This window comes from Strongylocentrotus purpuratus, unplaced genomic scaffold, assembly GCF_000002235.5.
Source record: "Strongylocentrotus purpuratus isolate Spur 01 unplaced genomic scaffold, Spur_5.0 spur5_scaffold_6, whole genome shotgun sequence".
Taxonomy (NCBI): Eukaryota; Metazoa; Echinodermata; class Echinoidea; order Camarodonta; family Strongylocentrotidae; genus Strongylocentrotus; species Strongylocentrotus purpuratus.
In genome coordinates this window covers 44,736,684-44,747,124 of record NW_022145612.1, presented here as the reverse complement: position 1 = coordinate 44,747,124, position 10,441 = coordinate 44,736,684, and the positions used below count along the sequence as shown (strand labels likewise).

General features: G+C 39.0%; 1 protein-coding gene across 1 annotated transcript; it reads right to left on the bottom strand.

Moving 5' to 3' along the window:
- Positions 1-1,130: 1,130 nt before the first annotated feature.
- On the bottom strand, positions 1,131-9,017 carry LOC100890761 (E3 ubiquitin-protein ligase RNF12). Its single transcript, XM_003724470.3, has 6 exons — positions 8,884-9,017; positions 4,259-6,841; positions 3,609-3,771; positions 3,084-3,222; positions 2,169-2,284; positions 1,131-1,478 (listed from the first exon to the last, which is right to left on the bottom strand). Exons 2-6 carry the CDS (start codon positions 6,652-6,654, stop codon positions 1,425-1,427), a joined length of 2,868 nt encoding a protein of 955 aa, XP_003724518.2. The 5' UTR covers positions 6,655-6,841; positions 8,884-9,017; the 3' UTR covers positions 1,131-1,424.
- Positions 9,018-10,441: the final 1,424 nt, after the last annotated feature.

The following is a 10,441-nucleotide window of genomic DNA, read 5'->3' as shown; positions in this document are numbered from 1 at the left end:
TACTCCAATTTCACTACTGACAACAATAGTTTATAATTTGTAAATCAGTCTCCTAAATTAGTCTCCCGAGGTTTATGTGGAATAGTTATTGAATAGGCCACCAATCTGAGACAGATTGGTGCTGTGGGCTCTTTAAAGGTAAAAAACCAGTTTTGGAAACGGCCCCCTCTCAAAAAATGAAATGTAAGCTTGTATTACCAATCATGTGAAAGGATATGTTTTGACCAATACGTGATCATACAAATTTTGCAGAGAAACCGCCTACTAATTGATATATTTGGTAAATTATTGTATCTATTTGGACCTAATAAATATAACGCACGTGTCCCGCACGTGTCGCGTAGTTCCATATACATCTTTCTGCGTACAGTGCTTGTAACTTTACCAAGATTGGGCCAAATTTCTTATCATTTTGATGATTCCAGAACCTTGCAGTACACACCAATACTTATATGCTAGATGATCATCCTTTTCTGATTGATTCCACGTTTCTTTCACAATGCAATCGCATGACCATAACTGGTCTTTACCTTTAATCGGTGGGATGGCACTTTAAAGTTATCGCTATCAGTCAAATGGGACCAGAACTTTAAGACAGAAATCCACTCATAGGCATGCAATTTCAGCATTCTGGCATCTTACTATCATATATCAATAACTTGATTAGGATGTCCAAATATTTTTTAAACAAATAAGATGTTTAAATAATGGATGAGATAAATCATAGTTCCTATGAAATGAGGTGGTGTACTGGAGATAATCTTGTCTTAATTCTAAGGACAGATGTTTCAAATGTCATTTTTTTTTTAATTGAAATCTTATGGCACGTCAATGGTGAAGGACTGCACATGCATGTAGATGTAGATGGCTGTGTACAAGTACATGAAAGACATCTGCACAAACACCAAAAAAACAAAAACAAAAAAGTTTCCATTTAAAAAACCTGATTATACTCCTCATAAATCTTAACCCTGATTTCAATTTTCAATCATGAGCCTGCAAGGTCCAATGCACAATGGACTATAAAATGTAAATGTAGATTACAGGATGTTCAAATCAATCTAATGCAACTGTAGAAAAATATTATCTGGATTTCAAAATAACTCTCAGCGATGTCCGATGTCCTCGTACCGGTATATGTACAACTGGGTCAATCATAAACTCTAAGTTCCATATTCTACAAGTTCAGTCAAACCTTACCTGGGGCCTAAAAACATGTTTAAGAAAAAGAAAACTTAGACCTCCACCGTTTTAAACCATTCGGGACAAAAGTTTAAACCTAGCTTCGCATACAAATTGTCCTTTATAATGCAAATGTGTATTTTTGATACTAAAATCTCCATCATCTAGTTTTACTGGAGAAGCATGGCAGTGGTGTTTTTAGAGAGCCTCGCCGGGTTTGATGAAGGTGAATATGATGGTAGCTAGTCGACGCTGTCTGTATAAAGCTTGTGACGGCACACTGGGCACGTTCCAGACTGCAATACATTAGAAAGAAACACAGCATATGAATAAAGACTTGAAAACTGGGGAAGAAACAGTCATTGACACTAGGGCCCCATCCCCATTTTGATTTAATTTTGTTTTTTTATTTGTTTATTTTTCTTTATAGTCTTTTCCCAAAAATACATGAGAGAGAGAGAGAGTGGGGAGGTGGATTAAAGGTTATACAAAGTTTTGGTATGGGATCATGAATTTGGATCAAATGAACATGTTGGAAGCATATAGGCGATCCTACAATATTCAGTGATCGTTGTCGCGGTTGAAATCCAGTCTAAAGTTATGAAATTGTAAATAATAAACTCTTTATGTTGTATAGCTCCCTCTCAAGGTCAAGATATCAATGAAGCTATAGAACAATGTTTCTGGACTAAACTCGACCAATTAGCTATTCCCGTTTGGAAATTATATATCACAACTACAAATTCTGAGATTTTCATGGTCGCAGCTACCATTGTACGGCCGTAGGCACTTTTTGAAATTTATCAAGATTTACAGGGAGCACCGGTAAATTTTAATATTCAATGTTTTAGGGGCTACATTTTCTAGTGCTTGTAATACATCCACAGGGGCATCCAAATATATCAAAATTGTAAAGAAGCACTATCCACCTAATTTTCCAAATTACCCAAAACTTTGTATTACCTTTAAAGCAAAGAATTACTTACCTTTTGAAGCCACACTGTGATGCACTTGTTGTGGAAGTTGTGTTTGCAAGGGAGCTGATCCAGAATCTCCTCCATCATGTATTCACAATGACAGATGGAACAGAATGCATCTTCAGCTGGAAGACATAACAACGGTATCAATTCTATTAATCACCCTCATCGTGCATTAAAAGTCAGCAAAACGAATGAAAGTAACAACAATGTTGATTATATCTTCTTCATGTATTGACAACAGAAAGAACAAAGATGGAGCAAAATACATCTTCAGACTTCAGCTGTGAAACAACAGTAACAGTGTCACTTTTAATATGGTAAATGCTTTTGCCTACATGTATCATGCCTTACTGACAAGTTTGTAAATCTTGAAAATCATCGTCAATCAATTCCTCTTGACATACATACATGTATTACCAAGATCAAATTTAGATCATTGTTTCTTTTACGGCACAAGTACTTTGTTCTGATTTCATACGTCGCAGGTTCATCACAAATGTGATGTCCCAATCCGTCCATAATTCACTAGATACTTTGTTATCCCTTCTACACTGCAATCATATCTACATGTAACTGGTGAGAAAAAAATGAAGACAAAACAAGTTGACAGGTTTATTCACTGCTTTTCATTCAAAAGAAGAAGACAATTTCTTGCTAGACAAATACCAAAATGTACAACTGCTGTATACATGTTGATATTTTACATCCATATCACAAAATGTATGTATTTGAAGTTACCGCTTTTTTTTGGGTTCAAGACTAATTCAATAAATTCTTTTATGGAAACCTTGGCTCCACACTCACCTTTTTGGAAGGGAGCTGAATGTTAAAAATATGAACCTTTGGGAGTCCAGACTTACGGCAACCATGAGTGTCAAGCCCCGATTGAAAATAAAAACAGGATAATCTTTGTCTACTTACAAACCATCTGCTTGGTAACAGTGACCTTTTCCAAGGACTCAATGGTCTCCTGGTCGGCAGGGGGAGGTGCGCCATTGTTGTTCTGAGTCGGGTTGGTAGCATCAAACGTATGCTGTGCGAGAAGGTTCAGCACAACATTCTATACAGGGGAACAAAGGAAACAGAATGCTTCTTCAGTGACCTCATATCCCTGGAAGTTTTTGGTAATTACGTACACAATGTAGATTAATTTCTGGCATAAAGTCATATATAGAGATCATCGCTAGATTGTATATCATATCACAATCTTTTACCATGTAAATCCATGTAAAAAATAAAGAGAGAGAGGGAATTGAGATTTTGAAAAATTATTTTTCTTTTAAATTAATTTTTTTAATTTTAATTTTATGTTTTTAATCATTTTTTTTGTTTATTTATTATTATTATTATTATTATTTTAGGGGGGGAGGGGGCACACCATCAGGTTTGTGTATAATTTTGTATTTAGGATTTGGTTTATATAAAAGATACTTGATCTACATGTACCTCAATCAGCAGTTCTACGAATTCTCCTCCAAAGTCTCTTCTGGCACGGGACAGCATGTTGAAGAGTACTGCAGGAGATGCTTGAAGCATGAGAGGACCGAAGATTGGAGATGCCAACAAAACAAGGTGGTCTACCATGTGCATGGGATCATCTTCTGCCAATCTGAGACATGAAAAATGAGAGAATAGTACCTTGTCAAAGCTTGCCATCCTTTTAAAAAATAAACAAATTTTACTTAAAAAAACAAAACAGCCAATTTCAATAGTTCTCCTACCTTTAATGATATTATTGCTGGGCCCTCAGGAAAAACAGTATTGAAACTGATGAGGGATGAGAGTGAGACTACCCTTGGTCAATATGAATATTGTTGTTTTTATCATCATTATGATACTTGTGAAACCCCTTTAATCAAAAGTAATTTAAAAATGATGTATATCAGTTAATTTTAGGCAAACACGACTGTGTGCAACTTTCATCTTGGACATGTCAAACTGGAATGGTTTCACAAAGCCTTTTTTCAATGACAAATGACACAAATCAGTGACGAATCTGCTGATAACCAATCAGAAGCAAGGATTTCAGTACCTTATAACAAAAACTGCCATTTGTCACGAATGACAAGTTCAGTGAAATGCCCCCCAGAACTAACCTCTCTTCAGAAGGATTCCTGCCAGGAGTAGGTGTTGGTGGAGGTGTCTCGCTTCTCCTGTTCCGTGATGTAAACCCGTAATCCGGGCCAGTATCTGAAGATGCCTGGACCTGGGTTGTGCCATTAAGTAATCCCCTAGAAACAGAAGACGAGCCAGCGAGTGGAGGAAATTCTTGCTCATCAGCTACGTCTGGAACTGAATCCATGCTGGGTGGGACAACCCTATGTCCTGAAGTATTACGGTTAAGGATTGTCTCGCGACCTCTGTTACGATCCTGATAGATCAGTCTTTGTCTGGGTTCTCTCGATGGGTAGGAGTGTTCTCTTTCAATCTGTCTCCAGCTGACCACATCATCATGGTCAATGTTTTCAATTCTGCTATATGTCCTTGTATCTCTTTGATTTTGTGATGGTGTGTTAGTTCTGTTGATTTCAGTAGTATTAGTATCATTAGCAGTTTCATCATTTACCGACAAAGCTCGGTACAGTCCACTTCTGCTTGGAATAGTTGGGGCATTTCTGGTCGTGTTTCTCACCGAGGGGTACCTTTCATTGTCAGATGATGACAACCTGGATTGTCTTCTATGTAATAATCCTGTCACAGGACTGTCTCTGAATACCACATCGGGAGACTCACTTCGTCCTCCTTGGGGAGTAATTGATGGTTCTGACGATAATGGCAAATGCGTTGAGGAGTTTGGAGTCTGTCCACGTATGGAAGACACAGGGTTTCTACCAGCTGGCCTAGTTTGAGGAACCCATATGTCCTCGACGGTTGAAATAGTATCAAGCTCTACTCTGGATGAAGTAACATCAGTTCTTGAGTTTGTTCCAACTGTTCCAGGTTGCGTTCTTGGAGACCGAGGAACTCTGGTGGTCAAATCTGATACTGCTGAATTGACATCAATTATTTCTCTTGGTCTTGCTCTTGATGTCAAACTAGATACACTTTGCCTGACAAGCCTAGGTCTTTCACCCATACTAGTCCCATCAGATCCAGCTCCCAATCTTTCATGGCTTCTTCTGACACTGTTTGGCTGTCTTTCTTGACCGACTGTGACATGAGATTGGCTGGATTCATGTAAATCTGTTGCTACAGCTGTTGCTGGTTGAATAGTAGGTCTACCAGTCTCAAATCTACTTTGACTGTTCCCATTTCTTGATAAACTTGACCTAAGTGGTACTGTAGCAGAAGATAGGGGTCTAGGCAGCATTTCAGATGGTATTTCGTTACTGCTCCTTGAAATATTCTCAGACTGCCCATTTGAAGTTTGTCTGGCAACACCACTTCCCATTGTTGATTCTGATCTAAGCAAATTCTCTGGTAGGCTCTGATTCAAGGGCTGTGCTCTTGATCTTGAAAAAGGTCTAGTGCCATCCGGTCTTGAAAATTCCTCTGATTGTTCATTTGAATTATATCGGGAAGTGTCATTCCCAACTGCTAATTCTGTTCTAAGTCGACTTTCTGGTAAGCTCTGATTCAAGGGCTGCGTTCTTGTTCTAGTCATTGGTATACTGCTATCTAAAGAGTTTTTTACAGCATGTGAAGAAGCCAAATTGTCTTGTGGGTTGTCTCCATTTGCAGTAACTTCTAATGAGCTCACAGGAACACCATCAGTTCTTTCATTTTCCTTTATCGATGAAGACAACTGAACATCATTAGTGTCACCTTTTCTTTCAGCTGCAAGGGTTTGTGATTTTCGCCTCACAATTCTTCTTCTTGGACTAGTGGTAGATACACCAACTACTTCCACCTCTCTTGGTTTTCTATCATTAGCACCTAAAACACCTTTTGTGGCACCTGAACGATTGGAAGTCCTTGGGGAAGATCCACTATTTATCTGGTCTTTGGGAACAGATGGCCGTTTTAGTTTGGGCCTCACACTTCTTGTATGTGATTGTCCTCCTTGGAGATCTGCTGGTCTTGTTTTCTGATTGTTTTGTACAGGCAAGGTCTTTGAATCCGATGCGGATGAAATGCCTTTTTCATTGCTGTTGCCGAAGGTGGGATTATTGTATTCATTATCATGCTGTTCAGTGGAATGCTTCTGAGAAACATCATTCTTCTTAAGCACCATCTTCTTATAGCCATCAGTAGCTTGTGGTTCCACATGCGGTTCTCTCCTGGAAGCTCTCTGGAAAGGAATCATACCTGTAGTTCCCACCGTTGTTATTCCTCCAGATGAGGACTTCTTCTGAAACCCTGCATCACCAACTGCTTTATTCAGGGCAAGACCATTTTTCTTTGTAGGCCTATTCAACAGAGAATTTCTGCCTCTTCCAGGGGGAGCTGAGGGTACAAGTTGTCTGTTTCCCATCGCTGATTGTCCAGAAGGGCTTCCACGCGACATTGCCTCTCTGGCCTTCAGGGACACCTGCACTTTTCTAAAAGGCATTGTGAAGACAGTCTACTGAAGGGTAGTGCAGAAACTGGTAGAAGGCCATTGTGACGTTCTGTAAGTCATGCTAGATGACAGATTCTTAATTGCTCTGATGATAGCATGCATCAAAATGTGCATGCTATCATGATTAGAATTCCATTCCCATTCAGATGTTTCACACCAGGTGCCTAACATGGTATCCCTGTTATCAAAAGAGGAAGAAAAAAAAAAGGAAAGAGAGAAGTGAAGACATCATATGAAGCTTCATTCAAGTTATAATACATTTTAATTGAAGAAATTTCATCAATATTAATCATAAATCTAGAAGTAGCTACTGAAACATTGGATGAATACTATCATTAGGGTGAATACATTTCCCTCTATAGTATATGAAGACTTCCAGTCCCTTGTCGGTGGATACTTTTTTTTGTTTTGTGTGTACAAATTAAAATACTGCAAAAGTTGCTGATCTTCTGTCAATGTTTTAATAATTTCTCAACAATTCCACAAAATATATCACTAGGTGCCTTTTAGGAATTGGTTCCTCTTTCTGTGGAGGTATCACTCAGTATCAGTATTTTTAAAAACGTACACTCAAGTTACAGAGATCATGAACCGAGCGTGAAGTTTGGTCATAGGTCTACGTGAAACATGGTTGCAACACGTACACCATATAAACGAGCAGCCTAACCCGATACGCAGTGTTAATCCAAGTTGCTTTCTCATCCACTATAAGTCATGTATTGTAGATCTATATACACAGGTGATACAAGTTCACCTGGAACCCAATTGTACCGCACACAACACAACTACACATCGAAGGCTTAATATAATCCGTGCAAAACAGGGGGCCGTTTCTCGAAACCGTCATAACTACAAGATCAACGACATCTCGCCACTGTCACGCAACTTGTCAGCTAAGTGTTTCACGAAGCCGTCTTTGCCAAGATGAGCGACAACTTCCGCGACAAGCGAGTTGTCACTGCTCCGAACCTGTCATATCTTTTTAATTGCTGTAAAGCGCCATCACAAGTCAGCTTGTTGCCATTCCATGGGCCGCGAAATGAACGATTAGTTTCACTATCATTTTGAGAAAAATATAGACGAGTTCGGTACGTAATTCTCTGGGATGCGAAATGCAAATGTACAAAAGTGAGAATACAAATTATACAGAAACTTTAAAAAGCTGAATATAAACATTAAATCACAAATCATTAAACTATAACATATAAATAAGAGAGGTAAGAATGTTACACACCGTTTTTCATAGTCGATCCATAGTCTTTTCTTAGGATACCGTCATACCTTTGGGGCCTATGTGCATTATTATTCCCTCTCTAATTACTTCTTCCAAATTATATTTTCAATATCAAATCAATTATATAACGAGTATTTATGAGACTCTAGAATAAAAACTGGCTGAGAAAAGACATTTTGCCTAAAATTCCTCGTCACAATGAACAAAAAGTACGTATCTATAAACTATCACATTACGGTATCCTTCAACTAACTTTTGATTCGACTGTCGAAAAAAACACTCACCGGTTTTTCTTCAATTTAAGAATCTTTACAGAAATATGCAAATTGTTTGATGATGTAAATATGATAATGACACTATTTATTATTTATTTTAGGAGAATTCATTTGTATATATTTCTTTTTGAACAATTTTAGCCCCAAAACTTGTTTTGGGTTATTCTTGATAAATCAAATGGATCGTGACAAAGACTATGTTCTTGAGCTGCTAGTATCGCGAAATATCGATATCATGTCTGTCATGGCCGGCTTTGTGAAACGGTTTATCCGCTTCATGACATCTCCGTAGGTCGCCGACAAAGATATGACTGTCATCGAGTTGGTTTCGAGAAACGGCCCCCTGATTATTATGTCAAAAATACATTTGCCTTGGATTTGCCTTTGGATTTGCGATTGGATTTGCCGTTGCATTTAACAAAATGTATGAATCATATAGCTCTAACAGTAGCAGTTAATAGTTTTCCTTTACAATCAATTAAGTAGATTTCTAGGCAACAGTGACTGCTGGACGCGGAAGCACAATCATGACATTCTGATTCTTACATGTACTACACTCAGCTCATATCACAGTCCACAGACTCACAGTCACAGTCATGCAAACACGAAACGAAGCTATTCCACTCTCCCTGGCCTTGGCCGAAAACTACGTCTTTCGCGTACACTAATTTACATAGTTTATTAGGCCTAAACACTACATTTTTCACTCACCAATCCCTGCCATTTAAGCGACAGGTCTATGATTACATGATGCGACATAAGGCTGGCGGAGTGGTCGATGGGATTGGGTTTGCACGTAACACAGCCATAGCTAGCACCTGTCTTCGTTATTTACATTATTTTTGCACCTGTTATATTTTTAAGCAACTCGTCCAATAAAAAAATCAAGGTGTCGAGTGTGCGCACCACCTGCTCACGATCCCAGGTCAGTGTTGTCAGGGGGCGATTACCATCCTATTGTTTGTCAAATCCTTGAACTTTATGTTAGAAATTACTATTATAGTTTCACTAAAAGTAAAAATTTCAACGAATCTATAGAATTTGAAAGAAAGGTGCCTTATAGATCTAGGCCATTTTGAGTGTATGTCTTTATTAGAATACTGTCTTCATCCCATTTTTGCCCGCCTCCTATTTTTGTTTCTGCATATCAAATGAGATCTTGGATCTTGGATTTTTTTCCTCCTAAATACTCCCAAGAAGAGTTTTGACTGGAGGTGGTGGAGATACGGTAATATAAATAATTAGTATATGTGTTTTTTTAGCTTCTAAAGTGTATGCAGATGGGATGAGGAGCACTGACTCTACTGTGAGGACGATTTTTCTTAGGACGAATAATCTACAGAACGAGTTGTTTTGGCTCCCAGACCGAGCTGAGAAGAATGGTAGTGGCGTCACTGGTTACCAAATACGTGCGCGCGCCGACGTACTCGGGTTTATTAAGGTCAGAGACTTGTACTTGGACTGGTCAGGTACCCGGGGGTTTGGAGGGGGTGTGTCGCTCATTAACGCTCAAGCCTCGAAGTCCCTACCCATATTTTTTAAGGGTCATTTGAGGGGGATTTTTCTTGAAATAAAGGCCCATTTTGCACAATTTTGAAATTTTTGAAAAAACGGATCCATGTTTTGGATAGGCCTATATTTGTTAAAAATTGGGGCACACGTTTTATTTAGGGATTTTTGTGTGAATAAGTGACCCATTAGAACGGCCCAAAACCGTATGAGACCCCCCCCCCCCGGGTCAGATATGATTTTCGCACGAGTACTATTCATGATCCTCTCCTGATCGAACTCTCTGTGGGTTTTTTGGGGGTAAAAGTTTTAGGATTTGATAGACCTAAATTATAGTGTAAGCGTTGTTTACCAAATACAATTCAATGATTGTTTCTCTCAGCCTCAGTATCGAACCCCAACCAGGCGCGTACGCAGCGGGGGGGGGGGGGGGTTAATGTGTGTGATTTTTGATACCCCTCCCCCCAATTTAAAAAAAATTGTGAAAAAGGGTGACCCCCCCAAAAAAAATGTGCTCTTACCCCCCCCCCCCCCCCCGGCTTATTCTGCGCCTGGATGAGGCGTTGCAAAATTTTCGGCCCGATTGAAAAATTGAAAAATGTTGACCCCCCCCCCCCCCTTAAAAAAATCCTGCGTACGCCACTGACCCCAACCATATCTCTATTTATCTAGAGGGAAGTCACTTTTCATGTATTATTTTCTGCAATATACGGCAAGTCTCTGTCGAGCATTTTGGTTTCAAACTTTTGTTCAAAATCAT

Bases quoted from the DNA above. Each gene is read 5' to 3' on its own strand.
- LOC100890761 (XM_003724470.3), bottom strand. From the start codon at position 6,654: ATGCCTTTTAGAAAAGTGCAGGTGTCCCTGAAGGCCAGAGAGGCAATG. The intron at 3,772-4,258 runs GTTAGTTCTGGG...TTCATGTCTCAG, and splicing joins AGGAATCCTTCTGAAGAGAG to ATTGGCAGAAGATGATCCCA. The intron at 3,223-3,608 runs GTACATGTAGAT...TCCCCTGTATAG, and splicing joins TCGTAGAACTGCTGATTGAG to AATGTTGTGCTGAACCTTCT.